Source organism: Grampus griseus, assembly GCF_964374135.1.
Source record: "Grampus griseus genome assembly, chromosome: 17".
NCBI lineage: Eukaryota > Metazoa > Chordata > Mammalia > Artiodactyla > Delphinidae > Grampus > Grampus griseus.
Window position 1 is genome coordinate 73,213,763 of NC_139011.1, and position 23,480 is coordinate 73,237,242.

Sequence of the window (23,480 nt, forward strand, 5' to 3'; positions counted from 1 at the left end):
ATGTGGGTCTCCTTTGCACTCTTGTGTCCTTGAAGCCCTCAGGCTGGCTGCTTCTCCTGGCAATCTGGGCTATCTTTTTGCCTTTCTCCTAGGAGAAGAAACCCCTTTTTTCCCACTCTTTAGAAAGAGCAAAATTCAGTCCTCCAAGACTCTTCTCTTGCCCTGTGCCACGTACTTTATGCTATCCTTTCCGTTCAGTAAGGATACGAGAGACTGTATATACTAAGCGGCAATGGCCAGACCATTTCTAAAAATAGAACCTTGACCTACAATCTGCAGCAGCCTGCCAGGGAAACGAACCCCTTTTCTACAATAATTAAACCAGGAAGCGAGCCTACTGTAGATCAGACTGGCAGGAGGCCAGATTACTATCTCCAGTGGCAATCCAGAAAGCTAAACAATCACTTCTATCACATTCTGCCCCAAATGGCCAGGACTTGATTGATAACTGACAGCTTTCCTAGTTTTTGTCCCCGCTTCCAACTTGGGACCCACCAGAGAAAGTCAAATATGCTCCGCTCACCAATCACCAGAACACCCAGCTTCTAGTCAGCCTGCCTACAGCTTCCCCAGGCCAACAGCCTCCAATCAGGGCACCCCTGAATCCTTCTCTTCTTTCACTAGAAAGTTTTCCCACGTCTCTGCCAAAACACTGATGATCGTGGCAGACTCCCTTGCTTGTCTGAATAAATACCCTTTGCTTTTCTCATTTGGTTGGTCCTTATTTATTTCCACGATAAGAAATGTCAGATGTTTTCCTTTATTTTTATATTCAAACTTGAAAAACAGGAGGTCTGATTAAAATGCACTAGGGGGCTTCCCTGGTGGCATGGTGGTTGAGAGTCCGCCTGCCGATGCAGGGGACACGGGTTCGTGCCCCGGTCCGGGAGGATCCCACATGCCGCGGAGTGGCTGGGCCCGTGAGCCATGGCCGCTGAGCCTGCACATCTGGAGCCTGTGCTCCGCAACGGGAGAGGCCACAGCAGTGAGAGGCCCGCGTACCGCAAAAAAAAAAAGCACTAGGACCAGCAAGAGATTGCTCCTTCAATGCTACTAATTTCCCTAGAGACTTTATTAAGATCAGCTTGCTGTGAGAGCATCGCACGCGCTGTGGTGTTTGCTTGGATTTCATCACTTCAGCTCGGTGCTCAGGAGGACGCCCCTCTACCTGGTGTATTCCTTCTAAGGCAGGGGACACTGCCACCCGTGTCTTCTCATCACAGTGTAAAGTATAGGCATGTTTTAGCGAAGATTTAAGTAAACTGACTTTAAAAAATCAGATCTGTAATTCCTAAAATAATTAACTAGAGCCAGCATGTTCTTAGATAATGAGGTAAAAATGGTATACATTTTAGTAACGCACCACTATTATCAACGCGTTCTAACTCCAACTGAATGCGTAAACTTGGCCTGGAATAGTCTTCGACCACATGCCTTCTCTTAATTTAAGAGTCAGAACCTTTCAAAGTACACGCACATCTCTGGGACTCTCAGTTGCCAATGTCTATATTTTCTCAATTCCCTTTTTTCTTAACAGCTAGTCATACACAGTTACTTACCTACTCTTGCTTATGTTAACCTGAGCTCTGTGAATTCTTGTGTTATGGTTTGTTCACGTGTTAAAAGTGTAACTCTTCCTGACTTTTCCCATGACTATGCTTTATTTTGCTGCTATAGACTTACTTGATTCCTGATCCCTTCCCATCTGCTATTTGCTTTCTTAGCTGGATCTAGTTCTAACCTGAACCTGCATTAGTGTGACAAGTTACTTGTGTCCCCTCAAGAATTATATATTGAATTGCTCATCCCGTTAGTACCTCTGAATATGACTGTACTTGGAGATAGGGCCTTTAAAGAGGTAAAGTTAAAATGAGGTCATTAGGGTGGGCCCTAATCTAATGTGACTAGTGTCCTTATAAGAAAAGGAAATTTGGGGCTTCCCTGGTGGCACAGTGGATGAGAGTCCGCCTGCCGATGCAGGGGACACGGGTTCGTGCCCCGGTCCGGGAAGATCCCACATGCCGTGGAGCCGCTGGGCCCGTGAGCCATGGCCGCTGAGCCTGCGCGTCCGGAGCCTGTGCTCCGCAACGGGAGAGGCCGCAACAGTGAGAGGCCTGCATACCGCAAAAAAAAAAAAAAAAAAAAAAAGTAAAAAAAAATCAACAAAGAAGATCTTAAAATTCTCATCATTATCATCATAGCTCTATCCATATATAGCACAGTTACTTTTAGCACATTTAATCTTCTTATAGACTCCTGAGGGAAGTAGTAGTATTTTATGCTCTTTATAAGTGAGGACTCTAAGGCACAGGGTGGTTAAGTAATTTGCCTGATAGCACACAGCTAATAAGTGGCACAGTCAGATTTTCAAACCAGGCAGCCTGGCTCCCATGTTTTACACCCCTAACCACTACACTGTATTGACTTTTATAAAGCTTCTAGAGGGGAAAAGAAAAAAAAAATCCAAAAGGCATCAGATGTCCCAACAGCAGCACTAAATGTTATATAACGCAATGGATCGATGCTTTCAAAAGTCTATGTAGAAATTATTTACTACCTAGAATTCTGTACATAGTCAAGCCTTCAATCAAGTGTAAGAACAGCTTCAGATAAGTCAGAAAGACAAAGACCAATACCATGTGATATCACTTATATGCAGAATCTGTAAAACAACACAAATGAACATATATACGAAACAGAAAGAGACTCAGAAAACAGACTTGCGGTTGCCAAGGGGGAGGGGGTATAGGGGAGGGATGGGTCGGGAGTTTGGGGTTAACAGATGCAAACTATTATATATAGGATGGATAAACAACAAGGTCCTACTGTAGAGCACAGGGAAATGTATTCAATATCTTGCGGTAAACCACAAAGGAAAAGAATATGAAAAAGTATATATATATATATATACACACACGTATAACTGAATCACTTTGCTGTACAGAAGAAATTAATACAGCATTGTAAACACTTCAATAAAATTTTTTTTTAAAGAATAGCTTCAGACATTTTTAGAAATTCAGTTTTACCTGTGGTGTGTCCTTTCTCAAGCACACAGATAATCCTTTATCCAGATTAGAATCCAATAATTAGGGAGCCTCATACTGGGCAGAGGTCAGGAGAAGCTCCCTGATGACAGTTGTCCGGCAAAAGCCCAGACACCGACCAGTTCAGAGCAGAGTGAGGCAGGTGGCTCCTGGAGGGCTATCTTCGGAGAAAGAGAGGAAGAAAGTAATAGCTTACATGATGTTTTTGGCAAAGCGTAGAACAGTATAAGAGGTTTTACAGCACCCTTGCAGGGCTATAAAGAAGAAACAGTGATAAGGCCATTACAGAATTAAGCCAAAGCAAAGGAGGCAGAATCTATAAATGCTGCATGTGACATGAAGAGTAATTGTTACAACTCAGTAAAACCCAGATGTGAGTTTACCCAGATGTATGAAAGGTTTGTGACATGAGCTGAACTGCTAGATGGAGACGAGGGAAAAGAAGACATCAAATCGTTAACTTGTTCCCTTCCCTGACAGAAAATGAGAGATCAAGTCTAGAATTAATAAATCAAGAGATAGCAAAATATAAACAGATTACTTAGATAGAAGCAGGCAGATATGAGAAAACAATATTTAAAGGGATTAGTTGGGAGTTGGACTCTGGGGAAAACTTGAGTAAGGTACTGCTGCTTCCATTGTAAGACTTGTAGTAATATTTGACTTTTAAAAAAATGTGTGTGTCTTAATTGAATGAAGGGAAATAATTAAGAATTAGTCTGCTCCTCTAAAAGCTTTCCGCAAGAAATCAGTGTTAGGAGAAGCCTTTAAAAATAGGACTTAATCTGATGTGGAAGAGAAAAGTGAGCCAGCCGTCCAAGCGGGGTGAGCAGAATATCTGGGAAAGGAGGAAATGGCCCCGAACTGGAGGGAGGGTGTGGGTTAAGGAGAGCTGGCGCACAGTTTGGGATTGATGAGGCTTGAAACCGGGAAGTCCATCTCTAGATGACTGAGCGCCAAATACAGCTGAGGTGTAACTGAGAGGCGAGTGCTGACGACGGGTTTACGAGGCCATGAGGCACTGTGAAAACAAGCGAATCTCTGTTTTCTAAAGCCTGTGTAGCCAGAAGAGGAAACGTGAATCAGAAGCTGTTGTCTTCTGGGCAACCAACTCAAATACTAACCCTATGAGTTTCTCTTTTCAGTTTCATGAAATGAATGAATTTAGGGTCAAGGAAGTAATAGGTCAAATGAAACCTTTAAAAATGTAGGCATGGCCCGGTCTGTGTAAGCCTTCAAGTTCCTGTTGGAATTTCCTAAAAAGCGGAATTTTTTGCCGAGTCAGACAACTAATAATGTTACTGTAGAGAAAGTGCATTTCTTCTTTCCTCCTCCTTCTTCCTCCTCCTACCCCTCCCCCCCGTCCCCCCTCCCTTTCTCTCTCTCTCACGAGCACACACGTAATTAGGTTTGGTCTTTAATCCCCTGTAACCATGTGAATGTTTCACAGTGCAGTTCATTGGTTTGTGCTTGAAAATGCCATTTCCGGGTCCCATTCCAGGTTTCTCCCTGATGCCCGTAAAAGAGACCCTGCCACGTCTTTCCAAAGCTGAAAAACACCCCCAAGCAGAATCCTTACTTTAGTAGAAAAAATGTTTCTGTTGAACACGTAGGGGATCGTGATGGTTGTGACCTTTGTGTTTTTCATCATGTCACCAGGTAGAACGGGTGTGATCTGGTTAGCCCAGTTTTCCCCAGCTGTCAGCGTGCGCCCCCTTTGAGACACACCCAGTTCCCAGCCAGGGACACCTTGTTCCACCAGTATGTGTCCAGTGTGTGCCCTGTAAGTCACAGGAGACGGGGACCCACGGCCGCTCTGCTGCCCCAGAGGGGCGCAGGGCCCCGAGCCCACCGCAGCCTGACACCCTCCTCCCACAGGTGCCCTGGGGATAATCAGGGGGCACCGCAGAGCCGGTTCTGGTGCTAGATGGTGAGACCTTAGGCTCAGTCACCGGCCCAAGGTGACTGAGGGTGCTCTGTCATCCCTAAAGTGGAAAAGTCTCCACTGCACTCACAGTATAGACACTTCCAGTTGTCAAATTCCACGACAAACTACTGAACTCTAAAGAGGAAATGCTGAGTGGCTGTTTCATGATGAAAATAAATGTCCGTGCAGGGTCTGCTCAGCACTGAGCGTACTGAGCAGGTCGGTGGCACTGCCGCAAGAGTGTTTCCAGCTTGGGACTGACCGGGAGACCCTGCATCTGGTTGCTCCTTTCAGCCAGACTGTCCTCCAGCACCCCTGCGGCACGTATAACAGGGGCAAACAAGAAAGTTTTTTTAAAAAGTCATCACTATTCCCGGAAAAGTACCTCTGCAGCGACACTTCCCTGGGGGAACCCTGGGGAGAGGGGTGCGGAAGGGGGCAGGAACGACATTTCACTTGTAAAAGACAGCCTGCCCTTAAAGAAAATTTAAACATTTTATTTAGTGATGCAGTCACTTGAACATTTTCCCTAGGGCTCTGGGCCCTATTTTAGGAACAAAAGATCAGCTCTTTCCAAAGATGCCCCTAAAATCAGCTTTGAAAAGAAATGAAAGAAGCCACTAAAGTACTGGGAGGGCAGAGGGTGAGAGCCTGCCTGCCATATCAGGCCCTGATAACCTCATTTGAGAAGTAATTTCAAGTGTTAGAGAGGTGATTCTCCCCTGTCTTTGTGGCAGTTTAACATGAATTAGACAGATTTATCTAACAACTTGAATAAGTTACAGTAGCTGCGGGGAGCGTTGGCAGTTTAGGTACATTTGGGGAGATGCATCTGGGGTGCATTCTCTTTCCATGATCTTGGGATTCTTGAGAAAACCGTGGTCTTCTCTCACTCGGGGGACCTGCCTAAGTGAGGGGTTTTGAGTATCTCTTAATTGCAATGCAGTCTTTGACTTACTATTTATGAATTACCTTCTTGGGATGAAATAATATTGAAATTGTTGCCAAACCAGGTTCGTTTACCAGGTTCGCAGCAGCAAAGAAAGGATTTATTCACAGGCAGCCAAGGGAGGAGACGGGAGAACCAGTCTCAGATCTGCCTCCCTGAAGGCAAGGAGCTTGAGATAGTTATGGGATAAAGAAGTAGGGTGATCTTAGGGGTGGGGAAAGGTGATTGGATGTAGGGAAAAGGTGAGGTAATCAGTGGTCTGCCCAAGGTGTTTCTAAGTTACACGCTTCTTCATGGAATGTATGTGTAAAAACGGAGGGACTTCCCTGGTGGTCCAGTGGTTAAGACTCCATGCTCCCGAGGCAGAGAGCACAGGTTCGATCCCTGGTCGGGGAACTAAGATCCCACATGCTGCATGGCATGGCCTAGAAAAAAAATTTTTTTAATAAAACAAAATAAATAGATAAAATAAAATAACAATGGAGGCACTTAGCATGATCTGAGTGTGCAGGTTTTGGTCCTCGACATCAAACAGTCATTCATCAGACACCTATACAGGCCCAGTTTTAGGGTCAGTGGTCCCAACCAGCCTTAGCCAGCTGGAGCTTGAACTAGACACAGCTGACTCCAAGTGCCTAGAAAACAACTCAGGCAAATGTCTTATTGTTTAGGCTAACGTGAAGCTTGGAGGGTATGCAATTTGCAAGAAAATAATTAAGGCGAGCGTGGGTAGTAAAGTAGGCTGCAAGCAGATATATAGCAAACTATAAGACAAACTCAAGAATTTCTGTTAGTCACCAAGTTTCTGTTAACCCAATGGGGCACAGTTTCAGGGTGGTTTTTTTAACTCTGTGGGGCATGGTTTCAAGATTATTTGTGGACAGATGATCCACACCAGCAGAGAGCATGGTGATGGTAACAGCAGCTCCAGATTTTGACACAAATCAGTGGGTGGGTTTCATAGCAATATAAAATCAATTGGTGCAGCTACTGTGGAAGACAATATGGAGGGTCCTCAACAAGTGAAAAATAGAACTACCAAGTGACCCAGTAATCCCATTACTGGGTCTATATCCAGAGAAATGCAAATGTAATTCAAAGTAAAATACTTTGAGATATCTGCACTTTTGCGTTCATTGTACCCTTATCCACAATAACCAAGATATAGAAACAACCTAAGTGTCCATCAATGGATGAGTGGATAAGGAAGATGTAAGACACACACACACACACACACACACACACACACACGCACGCACGCACAATGGAACACTATTCAGCCACAAGAAAAGAAATCCTGCCATTTGTGACTTGGATGGACCTTGAGGGCACCAAGTGAGATAAGCCAGACACAGGAAGACAAATACTGTGTGGTATTACTTACAATGTGGAATCTCAATTTAAAAAAAAAAGTAAGACTCATAGAAACAGAGAGTGGAAAAGTGGCTGGCAGGAGCTGGAGGCGAAGGAAGTAGGGAGAGGTTTGGGTAAAGGGTACAGACTTCCAGCTATACGATGGATAAGGTCTAAGGACCTGATGTATGACATTGAGACCGTAGTTGACAGCACCGTATTGTAAATTGAAATTTGCTAAGGGAATAGAAGTCAAATATTCTCACTCCCAAAATATCAAATAAATAAATATATGAGGCAATAAATGTGTTAATTAATCAGGTGGGGGGATTCGTTTCACAATGTATATGTATATCAAATTACCACGATCTACATTTTAAATATCTTACAATTTTATATGTTAATTAAGCCTCAAAGCTGAATTTTTTTAAAAAAGAAATGTCAATAGACTCAAAGTAACAAGGGGGAAAAAAGCAGTATAAAATCAGTATCTAATCTTAAAACCTACCGCTTGCCCTAGAATATTGGAATATACCTAATGTGGTCACACAGTGTCACAAGCGTTCCCGGGGTTTGGCTGAAGTTGGTACCATGTCTTCACACAAATCTCTGAGTGTATCTGTCTTTGGTGGAGTCCTCTGCTTGTGCCGTCTTCCTGGCTCCTTCTTGGTTTTCCTACGTTGAATTGTTAATTCATAAAGCACGTGTTGGTAAAAACACTTTACACCTTCTCTTGTGCTTTGCCCCACCTGTAATTGGTCATCCAGCCTTCTCTTGAATACTTCAAAAGATAGAAACCCCTGTTTTATTTTATTTTGTTTTATTATTTATTTTTTGCGGTACGCGGGCTTCTCACTGCTGTGGCCTCTCCCGTTGCGGAGCACAGGCTCCGGACGCGCAGGCTCAGCGGCCATGGCTCGCGGGCCCAGCCGCTCCGCGGCATGTGGGATCTTCCCGGACCGGGGCACGAACCACGTCCCCTGCATCGGCAGGCGGACTGTCAACCACCGCGCCACCAGGGAAGCCCGAGACCCCTGTTTTATAAGGCAACTCGGTCCATTTTCAGAGCACGCTAATTGTTGCTTCCATCTTTTGTATGTGTTTGTAACTCATCAGCTTTACTTCCTTGCTCTTGAGCCCCGATTCTCGTTGAAATCATCTGTTGTGTTCTTCGCTATCCGGGTACCCGTAGACTCCACGACCACATCCTTCCCATGCAACGTAGAAACGTTTGAAATTACGAATGTTTCAAAATCCTGGTTTCTCTGTGTAACCTAGCCTCTTTCATGCCGCTTTCGTACTTTTCTCCTGATAGTACTTCCCCCTAGGCTGCCACTCCGGATGCTTGCCCTGGCCTGCTGTCCCCCATGGCACCCACCCCTCTGCCATCTCCACTGCTCATCAGTATCGCTGTGCAGTGAGGGTTCCCAGGAGGAGAGCCTGTCCTCCTCCTCCCATGGGATCTACCCTCACCAGCCAGGCACTTACTGACAGAGCCTAAGGCACCCTCAAAGTGAGAAGTCAAAGAAATGTTTTTGTTTGGCTGAATTCTAAACACGAGGACATTTATTGGCTTTGTTTTGCTACTAATTTTATAACACATCACATGCTCCAATGGACACTTTCCCAATGTTCTTGAAAGTTTAATTAATATTTACCACGTTGAATGGCATCTTTATGAGGACCTCTGTTGGAGGTGGAATTAAGTCTGTGATTTGTATTCCAGTTTGGACGCTGGAGTGTCATGTGGGCTGTACGGCAGGGTCCTGATGTAATGATGCTCAACAAGATTAGTCCTCTCGGTTGGTTAGGGTCTGTGAAAAAACGACCTTTAGGCAGACGTGAAAACAAATGTTAGACGGAACTGCTCTCGGCGGTTCCTGGGAATTACTGAAACGTTTATGCTGCGAAGGCACTTGGTTCTGAAAACTAATTATTAGGTGGGTTTTTTTACACCCTTGACAAGAGGTCCTAGAGGAAATTGAAATAAGTAATCTACATGAAAGGGAACATTTCATTACTTATTAATCAGACAAACAAAAAGCTGAACGTCACTATAAAGTGTTTAACCAGGCATATTTTCAGTCCAGTAAAACCAGAATCTTCCCTCTAGTCCTTAGAAAGAAACTGGAAGTTAATCCGAGATGAAGGCCTTGCAGTGATGGATAGAGCCCAGGGCCTGTTTCTGCCTGAAGATGAGAACCTGAGGGAAAAGGGTGACTGGAGCCAGTTTACACTGTGGCAGCAAGGTGAGCGTGCTACTTCCAGATCATTCTCTGCAACCTGATGGGAAGGGGGGGGCTTCTGCCGATACCTCCCAGAGCTAGGGTTCCCTGACTTAAAGGAAACTACCTAGGAAACCCAGATTATGAAAATCTATTTGTTGCTTCTTGAAACTATGTAGGAACACTCATCTGTGTGTGTGTGTGTGTGTGTGTGTGTGTGTGTGTGTGTGCATGTAAATATATGGGTGTGTATATGCATGTGTGTATTTGGATAAATATATATATATATGTTGTATTTTGATTTTCCTGGTCTTTCCTGTTAAATGATATGTTACAAAGAGTAACCCTACTGTACAGACGTAACTGAAGAGCCCACCGTGTGCTCATCGACGCCTTAGAAAGGAGCTTTCCTGAGCCTCTTTTGCTCCTGTACCTTGGAGACGATGTTGTGCAAAATATCACCGCGGTGAGAGCCGTTAGGGGTGATGACAAACCAGAGTGACAAGTCAATAATAACTAGTGTCTGAGCTCATCAAGAATAGGAAGAGGGCTTCCCTGGTGGCGCAGTGGTTGAGAGTCCGCTTGCCGATGCAGGAGACGCGGGTTTGTGCCCCGGTCTGGGAAGATCCCACATGCCGCAGAGCAACTGGGCCCGTGAGCCATGGCCGCTGAGCCTGCGCGTCCGGAGCCTGTGCTCCGCAACGGGAGAGGCCACAACAGTGAGAGGCCCGCATACCGCAAAAAAAAAAAAAAAGAATAGGAAGAGGTTCACAGTCAACCTAATATTCCTTGAGCTGAACCCAGGCCCAGGTACACAGACAGGGCCTCAATCTGTGTGTGTCCAATGAGTTAATATATCAATCTGTCCTCAAAATGAGGAGCACTGAATTTTATCTTTAAAGCTCTCTCCAATTCTCTTCTGGAAAATTCAAGTTAACCTGGGTTAACGGTAGCTGAACAAAAGTAAATCTATTTTGAAGACTAAACAGCATGTGTCACACATCTTTAGCTGCAGAAAATAAATTGAGAGGATGATAAGCAGTTGGTTTATATCATGGGACAAATAGCACTGTTGTTTATGTCGGTATCCTTTCAGAATACTAAGATTTACACGTCAGAGAAAGAAGAACGACTTCAGTAATATTTTCAGGGAAATGTCCAACAGAAGAGACATCACATGATTTCAAGTGACTGTGTCAGCTTTTTGCCAGCAAGATTTTTTTAAGTAGAGCTGTGATAAGGTCAATATGTGAACAACGTGCTAATTTTGTCTATTGGCATCTCACTAAATGAGTCAATTCTGTTGGCCGTAAGCATTCACCAGTTCATCTGATGGCTCCGTTCCATCAACATCCTCGTGCTTCATGGCTTCCTACACTAAGTCTTCAGAATAGTATGCATCCTGGCAGTAATTTCCGGAAACCATAGTCTCTGCTAAAAGCACATGCTTTAATAAGGTTGAAATATGCAAAGCATTATGGGGCATAGAAAAGTGTTAAGAAAGGAAATAAATAATGGAGACAGTTTCATTGGGGGCAACATTTTGACTTTTAAGGTTTTTGTGTATTTAAAAAATTTTTTTAATGGTAGCACAGTACATATAACTTAAAATTTACCACCTTACCTGTTTTCAAGTGTACATTCAGTGGGGTCATGTATATTCATATTTTCATGCAACCAATCTCTAGAACTGAGTTTCATCTTGCAAAACTCAAACTCTGTACCCATTAACAACACTCCCCACTGCCCTCCCCCAGCCCTTGGCAACCACCGTTGCACCTTCTGTTTCTATGAATTTACTACTTCAGACACTTCATAGAAGTGGAATCATACAATATTTGTTAACTTATACATTTTCATATATTTTGATTATACCTGATTTTCCATGATTTAGAGTAATTTCTTAAAATATTATTTACTTCCTTGAGCTTTGTTAAATTCTTCTTCCCACTGAATGGAATTTGCATGTTCCTTTTTTTTCCCTCTCTCCTTAAGTTTGACAAAGTGATCTAGTATGTTCTTTAAAAACCTCAAATTATATCTCACCTTATTTTGATTTTTTTCTAATTCCTGCTTTTATATTTTTCTTCCTCCTCATGTTCCTTTTGTTGTTTATTTTATCCGTTTTTTCTAAACTTTTCAATCAGAACTTCTTAGTAAGTTTATTTTCATTCTTTCATCTTCATTAATAAAAGCATTTAAGGCTATGGACTGATCTCTAGATTTAGCTTTGGATACTTTCCTTAAGCTATAATTTATATTTTCACTTGTATTATTCCCCCCAGAAACGACTTCATTTTTATCTCAATTTCCATTTCGATTCAAAATAATTTAGAAGTGTGTGTCTGTGTTTTATAAGTATCTGTTTTCCAATCAGTTGCAGTCAATTAAATAGAAATTAATTTCTGGTTTTATTTTATGATCATAAAATAATACAACTCCCATAGTTGCTCTTTCAAGAAGTTTTATTAAGGTTCTTGGTGGTCTTTTGTTTGTGGTTCCAGGCTTCTGTGAGAAACCCAGTAACTGTTTTCTGGAAACAGATTTCACAGTTTAAAGAATTTTGAAGGCAGCTAGTATTGTAGCTTGCATAGAAGCAGGGTGGCACCCCTGAAGGCAGATGCCCTGTTGGCCTGGAGACAGAGGGGAGGGAATCCTGCAGCAGGAGGGGTCAGGAAGGTGAGGGGAGGGAGATGGCGGGGTCGTTTCTTAGCCACACTGAGAGCTCAGATTCAGACAGGAGGCCCATGAGGATCTGACTTGTGAAGACTTAGAGGTTGTCTAGCCTAGTTAGGCAAGGATGCTCCTGGAATCTTGAAGGCCTTGAAGCTATGGCTGCAAGCTTCATTTCTATCCATATGTAAGTGGGAATCATGGAAGTTCTCTAAGTAACCCAACCATTTCTGAAGTATATTTATTCCTTTTTAAATGATCAACGTTTTTGAGTTGGAGAAAAAAAAAAAGACCGAATCAACAAATATACATAACTAATTTTTCCCCACAGATGTTTTCAAATTGCTGTATGAATGTTACAGAACATCTGTTTTGCTCATTTATTGTTTCAACGATGAACGCTAAAACATAGTGTTAACAAGTATGCCACACATGCACAGTCACGCTTTCTTCCAGAGCCCATGGGAGATGGTGCTAACCCATCCCAGTAGCCTTTCTGGATGAGCTCAAGCTGAACCTCTGAATCCTGCTCAACACAGTGTTCTAGGTAGCCACTGTCGACTGATCAGAGTTGTCATGCAAGATGAACCTATTGTCATCCCAGCAGTAAAGCCTTGAAACTTCAGAGAGATACAACCCAGAACCTTTAAAGATCTCACCTCCACGATATCCCTCATAAAGTGTATTCTTCACATGTAGATGAAATATTCAGTTGGTTCTTTCAGATTTGCATCAGCAGTTAGATCTCTTTCTGGGGCTGTTTTTCCCAAAGAAACAAAGTTTATCACTTCTTGAAAGTTACTTTAAACTGTGTGAGAAATAATAAATTACAAACAAAACCACACTGAGTTCAGCTGCTGGGCAGTTTTCTCCTCTGCAGAATGGTTTGTTCTGCACAGTTATGTTCAAATCCAAGACGTGACATAGTGAAAATCATGCTTTAAAGCATAGCCTTTGGAGACCGAGGATCCCGAGTTGGGGTCCTGGCTGCACCACTTGTTAGTGTGTGATGTGGGCTTGTTCCTGACTCTCTGAGCCTCAGATTCCTCAGCTGAAAAATGACGATGAAAATAGTGCCTCGACCGCCTGCCGATGCAGAGGACAGGGATTCGTGCCCCGGTCTGGGAAGATCCCAGATGCCGCGGAGCGGCTGGGACCGTGAGCCATGGCCGCTGAGCCTGCGCGTCCGGAGCCTTTGCTCCGCAACGGGAGAGGCCACAGCAGTGAGAGGCCCGCGTACCGCAAAAAAAAAAAAAGAAAAAAAGAAAAGAAAATAGTGCCTCGAGTATGGGGTTGTTACCAGGATCAGTGAGCAAAGGTCTGACATACAGAAAAATGATAGCGATTCTAGTTTTTATTACATAATAAGCATACATTATGTAACAGTAATGGAGACATCCTTAGGTCACCGTTAAGAACATGGACTCTGGGTCCAGTTGGACTGGAATTCCCGCTCTGCCACTTACCGTGTGACCTCTCCGTGCCTCGCTTCCTCTTCTATAAAATACGATTCTAATAGTGTCCCCCTCCCTGGTGTGTAGGCATCAGGTGAGTGGTCCCTGGCCCGTGCTGAGCACCATGGAAGTGTAGTTGCGTTCCTAAACCCTCCCAATCACGTGTGAATAGTTAAAACTACCAACGGCAATCCACGAATGATAAGATTCCCCTACAGAGAATCTGTGTTTACAGACTAGAAAAGATTTATGTGGCTAAATGGCTAGAGATGTTCTCTAATTCACTCCTCACCAAGTGGCAATCCTAGTGACCCAATCTGTTAGGTTCCCCATTTATTAGCTCTCATTCGGGTAAGACACACGTGTTCTCCAAGTGACACGTGCTCAGCCCTCACCACCGTGCCCGTGGGAAATCCAGACACCTCTAGCCGCTCCTCAAGGCCCCAGGCCTCACCTAGCTGCTGCCTGAACACACAGAACCCACAACTGGTACTACCGCTAAGTCATCCCCAGATCCTGCATTTGGGACGGCATGGGAAGCTAGGGCTTGAACATTCTTTATGATGTCGTATACAAGAATCTATTGGTGCAAACTGACATTATCATTAAACTCATATTCAATTAGTAACTAAAAACAGCAACTACCATTTTCCTCAAGAGACAGATTACTTAGGAAAAACAAATATAGAAGTATTTTTCTAAAATATCGAGGTCCATTTGATTGAGGACGCTGCCGGTAAGATACATTCCTTGTTAACTCTCATTTTATTCTCAGTATATAATTATCTTAGGACACAACTAACATTAATTAAATAAAGTTGAACTCAGCTTAGATGTATCAGTACCTTGTAGGAATCCTGAATAGGGAATTACAATGTCTCTACCTTTTAAAAAAAACCCATTGTTTTCCTCGTCCGTGAGAGCAAATGATGCTGTACCTTCCTAAGCACATCTTTCTTAAGAAACAGTGATTTTGTCGATGGTGAAGGAATTTGCCTAGTCCAGCGTGCTTTAGACTATGTCCCAAAATCTGTGTTCTTGACCAGGCCCTCAGAGAAACCCCCATCTCTCAGAGACCTCTCCCCTCGTCACTGAAATCCTATTCTTATCAGCGTATAAAGGATGACCTGTACATTGGAAAATACATTAAATTTCAATGAAAACTGATGTGTGGGTTAGTAGAATATAGTCCTAGAAAATGCACTTTTAGGTCAGAAGTGTAACATAAGCCATTTTCCTTCCTTGGGGGCTGGGGGGTGGATGAGTTTCCTGTGGCTGCTATAACAATGACCATAAATGTCGTGGCTTAAGATAACTCAGATGTTTTACGTTTACAGTTCTGGGTCTCACTGAGCTAAAGTCAAAGTGTCATCAAGGCTGCGTTCATTTTAGAGGCCGCCCACATTCCTTGGCTGTGGTCCCCTTCCATCTTTGGAGCCCGCAGTAGCCACTCAAGTCTTTCTCATTCTGTAGCACTCTGGCACTGACTCCCTCTTCTACATTTAGACCCTGTGATTACACTGGGCCCATCCGGTTCATCTACGATAATCTCCTTCTTTAAAGGTCAGCTGATTAGTAATCTCCACGTCACCTGCAACCTTAATTTTCCCTTGCCACGTAACATAACCTATTCACGAGTTCCTGGGCTTAGGATGTGGTCTTCTTTAGGAGGGAGCCATTGTTCTGCCTGCCACAGGGGGAAAAATACGTATTCGACACACGCCTTGCCCGTTAGACATCCTTAGTCAAATACGGTAGTCCAAGGCTGGGTGCAGAGCTCTGGTCCTTGCTGTGCCCGTCAGTGTTTGTTGGAACAGGACACTGTCTTCTTGTGTTTACTCGGCCTTCTCATTCTTACAGTAAGGAGGACAATATAGATTGTGTGTGGTCAAAACGGGATGAGTTAAAGCTTTACTGTGATTTGTTTCTAACAGTGGTTTTATCATTTATTGTTCTAGGAAGGAAAAATGAAAATGCCTGTAAAGGAGCTCGTAAAACCTGTGCTTTACTAGATAAATTCCCCGAGACGACAGGATGCCGAAGAGGACAGGTACCAAGAATGTTTTTTCTGTGCTGGGAGGAGCACAGTCAGTTATTAGGGGAATAAATGGGAATGCTCATGTTTACAAAGAAACGGTTATTTCCTTTGACCCACTGAATGCCTCTTTTTTCACTTGCTTTTTAATAAAACATAATGTCATGCCCTCGACGGCAGCACTGAGGGTGGAAAATGTTCAGCGTTTATAGCTTTGTGGAAAATGGGAGTCCTTACTTTTAGTTCCTTCACAAAGAAATAAGACGAGGATATAAATTGAGTACTGCAGAGGCACTAATCTGAATTGACAGTAATTTTGTACTTTTAGCAGTTCTCCCACACCCTGGTAAATGGATGAACAGGGTGGTACGTTTTCTGTGCAGATCAAATATTCCGTCATGTACCCGGGAACCCACGTGTGGCCGCACACGGGACCCACGAACTGCAGGCTCCGAATGCACCTGGGCTTGGTGATCCCCAAGGAAGGCTGCAGGATCCGGTGTGCCAACGAGACCAAGTATGTTTCCTCCCATCCCTTTCTCTCTTACTCGTCACCTCTGAGGATGGATGTTCGTTACGACAAAGCTATGCTCGGTTGGATTGTTTCTCTTCCTTTGTCACTGAAGTAGACTGGAGTGGGTGGTATTAATCCAGCTTCTTAGTCGGTGTCCCACCTCTGCGCCTTCCGTGGGTCTGGAGATACTCCCCAGTTCTAGGGCTGCCCTCCTTAATCACTTCTCCCCAGAGCATTCTTGTCTGATTGATGAACCTTCTTGCTTCTCTTTCTAGATGGACAGACTTGCATTCAGTCAGCTAACTTGTCCTAAACCCTACACATATTACACATTGTGTTTATTGCTTTACACCTTGAACTATGCGTCGGTACAAAGAGTCTCCTTCCTGAAGAAGACACCCTGTGATATTTATATGTCTCGCTCTAGAGGACACAGCATGGTGCAGCGGACGTGGCTGCCTTTTCAGATCCCAGTTGTGCCAACTAATCCTGTGTCACCTTGGCCAGTCACTTAATCCCCTGCAGCCTCAGCCTGCTTACTTATAAAATCGGCAGCGTTGCTATCTGCTTTGCAGGGTTGTTGTCCAGATTAAACGAAATAATGCCTACAAGGCACTTAGCCCGGGTACCGGCCTGAGAAGGGACATGGTGAATGTCAGGGCAACTTCTTTTGATGCCTTTGCCTGTCCTGGTCCTATTACTCTGTTCCCCTGGAATGCCCGCCTTTTCACCCATCCAAAATTAACCTATTACTAAGATCCAATTTTGTTCCTAAAAAGGAACCTCTCCTTTGACTTCTTAGAGTATTTACAGGGTATATTCTCAGTGATTCTGCTTTTTATTTCCATTGCTTTTTATTAATTGGTATATATTGGTCTAATCTCTGGGACTGAGCTGTAAGTGCCTGGAGGGCAGAAACCAAGTTGTCTTCTCACACGTGTATCACGGCCCTTGGTGGAGGTCTGCTGGAGGCGTGTGCAGGAGGGTACTGGTTGTTCGTTTGGTTATTGGCAGACACCTGCCTGCCCCGGGCCTGGGGCAGCAGCCCACCGTGCCGTGAGGGATTCTGAGACGACTCACATGGGGGTCTTCCCCCACCAGAGGTGTCCAGTCAGGGAGAAAACACAGCTCGAAGGTCGTGAGTCATAAGAGAGGCTCAGGCAAGGATGCTGCAGGTGGTCGGTGGGCAGGCAGCTCATTTGCGCCGAGAATTGGGAAACCTGACAGTGGTGGCTTTTAAAGACAGGAAGGATTTGCACATTAAAAGCTGGAAGAGAGGGGCACTCGAGGCTGAACAAACGGCATCAGCATAGGCACGGAAGCCAAAAATTACGAGCCACGTGTGAGGAATATTGAGTGCTTTCAGCAACCAAGAGTGTGGATACTGTTAAGAGGTAAACGGACCTTTAAATTCTGGTAAATTTTTCCAGAATTTATTTGAACACATATGATTCGAATCAGGTAGCACCAAACCAAAGGTGGTTAGGAGCGCTCTACCGGCACGCGCTGGGGGCCAGGTTTTCATAGAGGAGCTGCTGAAGCAAAGCAAGGAGATGATTTGACTGGTTATGGTGTAAGCGGTTGCCTCGTTTGGGAAAGGCTGCTGGCTAATTGCGATTGGTCGTTCTTAAGTTTCACTTTCTCAGATTCCAATGAATTGACTCCGGGGTAGGTTTTGCTTTGCTACGAGGCTACCAAGGCATTAGAACACCTCCATCTAATGGCCTCCTTGTTTCGTTCCTTTAACATACGGAATGAGGTTGGAAAGTGAGAGAGTGGATTAGAAGCTAAATCATGGAAGGCTTTGAATACAAACTAGTGGGATCAGATCTCTTTTAGCAAGGCGTTCTGGAAACCCTGGGTGTGTCCGATGGGGCGTTTGGGAAGAACAGTTAACAGACTGCCTCAGTAGCCCACCCCAGAAGGGCAGGGATTGGGATCCTGGAAAGAAAGGGAGAGTAAAGAACAGAGGCAGGAGATGTGATGAAGATTGACTCAAGTGAATCTCGAGTGTGTGGGGCAAGGGAGGGGTGTCCGTGATGATGCGACAGTTTCCATTTTGGTCAGTAGGGGGGTGTTGATGCTTTAGCAAATGCTGAGAGCTTGGGAGGCATGAGGCAGGTTAGGGGAACAGATCATGAGTCCGGTCTTCATATTATTTGTTTAAGTTGCTGTTGGAACACAGGAGTGAAAATATCCAGGAGTCTGCTGGATAGTGAGGTCTGGAGCTCAGGGGAGAAGTCAAGTCTAGACATAAAGGTTTTAGAAGCAGGCTTATTGGGAGGCTCTAGAGGAAGCGTGAGAGTCCCATGGCCACATCGACATTTCGGAGGCAGAAAAAGGAAAGAGAGCCAAGAAGGAGCTGGGGCAGCAGAGGGCAGAGCTGGAAGAGCCAGGAGGGGGAATCAGAGATGGCCAGACCGGGCGAAGTTTCTTCCAAGATGCAATGGAGCTCACCAAGCCTTGCTGAGCTCCGTTCGGGTCTACAGGGTCTCTCTGCCAAAGGGGAGAGGGGCAGGGGACCCAGGGAAAACAGAGAGGAGGTGGGAGTGTGCTGGGGAAGGCAGAGTTTGACGAGGTCAACTCCTTGGAGGTCAAATAAGAATCACAGGGGCCGTGAAGATGGAGAGGAGCTTCAGACCTAATTTAAGTATACCAACTTAGGGTCTTAAACTGAAGCTGGGAATGTGATTAGGGGAGCTGTCAGCACCCACCAGAAGTAGGGAAGGGCTGTAAGCCCAGCCCCACAGCTCACTTGTAGGGTGATCTTGAATAAGAACATTGACTGGGCAGCCCCTTCATTCCCACTGGGCTAAAAGCCAGCCTCCTTCAGGTGGCAGTAAGTAGCTGCTGATAACAATACTTTGCAGATGGTATAGTTTACAAATTCACAGTGATTATTAAAAAGCACTTGCCGACACCCCGGCTCTCATGGGCTAGGGCGGCGGTTTTGCGGAGGATGGATTGTTTCACGCTGTCTCGTCCCCAGGGAGCTTTGAAGCATCGGTGCCCTTCCTCTCCCTCCTCAATGCTGGTCAGCCTCCTTCTCCACGTCCCTTCTATGGTACTTGTTTTATGTTGCATTACATTCTCATCCTTCATAATCCTTAACTCCAGGGTGGCCGGGTCAGGCTAAGTATTTCATGACAAAAAGAGTGTTTTTCATGAGAGAAATGGGTCAATGAAATTAAAGCACTGTGCAATGCTTCTAGTGAACATAGCTAGAGAGCTGAATAGTAGAGTCAGTTTATAAACTCTGAGGACAGAACGTGAAATCTGTATGTAATGTGAAATCTGGGAAGTTTCACACTTATTATGGAAGCACTATTAGTGTGGAAACAGAAGCACACGTACCAGGACATCAGGCTTCCTTGTTATGGGCAAGTGGAAGCAATTTTTCAGAGCTTCTCAACTTTTGAAGGAATAGCAATTTGTGCCTTGTAGTTCTCAGGTATTAATCATCACACTGCGATTCCTGCTAGCGGGCGTGCGTGTTGGTTAAAGAGTCCATCACTGCAGATCATAGCACAGCTCTTTCTATCTGAAGATGGGCTTGAAGGTATGCAGCTGTCTATCTCAATAAGTAAAATGATCATTTAAAATGAATAAATGCTTTCCGGTGACAAAACTGATGCATGCCCCTGCTACATAATTTGTGAAACACAGAGAAGCACGACAAAGAAAGTAAATATTATTTTTGATTTCGGTACTCAGAGATATTGCTCAGACGCTTCTCAGGGCCTGTATAATGTATATTCATGATGAGGAAGCTCCTAGTGATAATATGCATCGTGCTTGCTATGTGTCAAGCACGGTCCGAAGCCCTCTGCATACCTTCACAGCAACCCCACGTAACTGGGAGTATTAAAGTCTCTACTTTTCAGCTGAGGAGACTGAAAAGGCTGAGTAACTTCCCCAAGGTCACTCAGCTTAGCAAGTGTCGATATTTGTATCAGGGTCCTAGGGCTGCCGTAACGGATGACTTAAAACAACAGAAGTTTCTTCTCTCACCATTTTGGAGGCCAGAAGTCCGAAGTCAAGGTATGGTCAGGGTTGGGTCCTTCTGGAGGCTCTGAGGGGCAGTCCCTGTCCCCTGACTCTCTCCTGGCTTCCGGTGGCCGCGGGCTCTCCTTGCTGCGTCCTGGCTCGTAGGCGCATCACTGCCATCTCTGCCCCTGTCATCATGTCACCTTCTCCCTCCGTCTTCTGCCCTTGTCTTCTTTTCCAAAGGCGCTTACTGAGGACCTCCCTGGCGGTCCAGTGGTTGAGACTCCGCACTTCCAATGCTGGGGACACGAGTTCCATCCCTGGTCGGGGAACTAAGATCCTACATGCTGGGGGCATGGCCAAAAAAATAAGCAAATAAATAATTAAAGGCGCTTACTGGATTTGGGGCCCAACCTAACCCGGAATGATCTCAAGCCCTTTAACTTAATTACAACTGCAAAGACCCTTTTTTCCAAATCAGGTTATATCCACAGCTTCCAGGGGGACATACTTCTGGGGGTGAGGGCCACCATTCAGCCCACTACAGTGTTGGAACCAAGGTTCCATGCCAGACAGTTTGGCTTGAAAGTTTGTGCTTCTGGCCTCAATGCCATAGACCCACTTATATATAGGTTTGGGGGATTTTTGAGTTTTGTTCACAAGATTAGGATCATGCTATACTTATAAGGTGACCACTTTGAATGCCGGTTTTTGTTTCCAGACATCAGGGTAACAAGTAGAGAAGGCTGCTGGGGAGTCTCCACCTCTGGGGGTTTGTTCGTGTCCCCCTCGACAGGCCATGCTTTGCAGTCAGTAAAATGAGCTCATTAGCGATCTTGAGTCAGAGCTGAATGAACTTGAGTCAGTGGATAAACAGGCCCCCGCTGGCAAGTGGGAATAATTGTTATCCTCACAGAGTGGCCAAGGTGTGTGAGCTTTGGGTGATCCCAGAGACAAATCCTTTCTTCTGAGTCTCCACGAGGGCTTCTGGTTCATGCCGGAACCATACCAAGGGAAAGAAGGGTGACCGTGCAGCTCTCCTGGAGACCCGGCCTCATTGCCTGTGAATCGCTGACCTGAAACGTTGCACAGGACCTATATGTAGCCAGAAAATCATGTGTTGGCATGAGTGTCAGCAACAGACTGAAGAAATGAATGGGCAATAAGTCATTTAATTCCTCTTTATGTGGTTGTGGAAATAATGACCTTTTCCCACACACCTCGAGTATTCTAGAATATATTTTTTCATGACTCTTTCAAGTTTCCTATTAGGAAGATTGTGTAGAAGGCATGCTAAAATATTAACAGTCAAAGAGAGACCGTTGTTTTTAATCCACCGTGAATTGTTCATAGATGTTATGTGTTATGTTTTCATAAAGTGTCCAAGAAGATAGTTTAAATTTTTTCTCATCATGTTATAGAAGCTGTAAATTAACAAATCATTTGGAACCAAATATTTTTGCCTCTTCTTCCTTTTTTGGGGAGAGGGAGGTTGTTTTTTGGTTTTTTTACTCGTTTCCCTGAAGTCATAGACCTTCTGTTTCACAAAATATACCCGTCTTCCATTCAAATTGTAATGTGACCTTTCCACATTACTTTATCCACCATTCAAGCCTGTCCATCTGGGACTGTAGGACCAAACATGTCACTTTTAACTGGATGGGATGCTTCCCTTAAGGTTTGTTGTTAAATAGTGACGTTTCACGCTCTTTCTTCTTTTTCTTAAGCAATTTGGAGAATTAAAAACACCAATAAAGTTCCTTTACCCCTGTCCTGGTTAGCATGGGGTGTCTATGGCTATCCACACACACAGATGAATATCTACGTCTCGACAGGGAAACAGCACTTCCCACATTGAAAACAGATTTTGTCCAAACATTTGTTCATTGAACTGATGGTTGAGAATTTGGAAAGTTGAGATCCATTTTGCTATGGCAGTAATAAATGATGTGGAGGTTCCTGGGCCAGCCCTTAAAAGCCTCCTAACTCATGGTCTCTGTTAATAGGGCTGTAGCACCAGTGGCTATTGGTTTTTTTAACTTTTTATTTTATATTGGAGAATAGTTGGTTAACAATGTTGTATTAGTTTCAGGTGTGCAGCAAAGCGATTCAGTTATACGTATACATGTATCTATTCTTTATAATAATGTTTCTATGGGAAAACAGATCCTGAGTTTTCACTTCAGATTTTAACATCCTGTATCTTCATGAAAGTAAATTAAGAGCACCAAAGTCTCCTGACCTGGGTTCAAATCCTGGCTTCCCCTCTTATGAAGTGTAACTTTAGACAACTTGCATGGCCTCACTAAGCCTCAATTTCCTCATCTGTAAAATGGGAAGAATAAAAGTATGTCTTGGTGTAGTTTTGAGAATTAAAGTGATCCGTATAAATACATTCAGAACTGTATTTACAGAGTGTGACGTGGTAACCATGCTCAGTATTTTTGAGCTTTTATTGTGCTCGTCTCTGATTGCTGCAGAAATGGGGACTTCTGCCCCTTACCTCCCAGGGCGTGAGACCAAGCACTCCTGTACTGTCGGAGGTGGTCCTTGGAACCTGCAGTGCGCACTCTGGCGGGGATGAGGGTGGGTGCTCTAAGGAGACAGGAAGGAGGGGGAAACGGGAAGTCGAGGGTGTGCAGGGCCAGGGCTGGTGAAGGAATGGATCAGATGCAGAGGGGGGCTATGATGTGATAGGCCTGGGGCTGGGAGGGACGCTGAGGCAGGGGGGCACAGAAGGGCACAGCGGATGGCCACCCCCTCCATTTCCCCTTGTGCCGCCACCCTGGAGAGGGGCCAGAGGCATCCCAGCTCTGTGGCCTCGGGAGGTTTCCTCTCCCTCTTCGCTTTCTTTGTCCTCCCCTTTTGGCTTTCTTCGCGATGTTACAGAGCCCTCTGCTACTGGGTAACCGAGGACCACGAGGGGGAAGTCAAAAGCCGTTACAGAGGCAGCGCAGGGGCTGCACGGCGGAGCCGAAGCCCCAGGCCCACTTGGAGGGGAGAGAATCCCCGCGGCAGCCTGGCTGGAACGAGCCCCCCCAGGAGGGGTGGAGAGAGATACTAGGGTGCATATATACAGAACCTGTTGGGGAAAGAGCTTCTTTGTAATTTAGCCATCTTTTGTTGAAATTACTATTTTGACATCCAACAAAATAGCAAATACCATCCCCATTTCTCAGATGACAGTTTGTGGAATGTATCCTGTAAAATGCAACATGAAGACTAAAGTCCCAGCCAGCAGCTTGGCTCAGAGAATTAGGAGAGTTTCCGAGCTGGAAGAAGCCTTGGAGGCCCTCCTGTCCTCCTCCACCATTGC

At 44.8% G+C, this 23,480-nt stretch overlaps 1 protein-coding gene across 5 annotated transcripts in view; it reads left to right on the forward strand.

Annotated features, from left to right (window-relative positions):
• The window catches only part of ASPH (aspartate beta-hydroxylase), a gene marked incomplete at its 3' end in the record, with an annotated part of 208,582 nt that overhangs the window by 177,982 nt on the left and 7,120 nt on the right, over positions 1-23,480 (forward strand). For all 5 annotated transcript variants that reach the window (XM_082674443.1, XM_082674445.1, XM_082674444.1 and 2 more), the window contains 3 exons: positions 9,390-9,525; positions 15,587-15,678; positions 16,047-16,180. In XM_082674443.1, the coding sequence (XP_082530569.1) occupies positions 9,390-9,525; positions 15,587-15,678; positions 16,047-16,180 (362 nt within the window). The remainder of the gene's footprint in view (positions 1-9,389; positions 9,526-15,586; positions 15,679-16,046; positions 16,181-23,480) is intronic.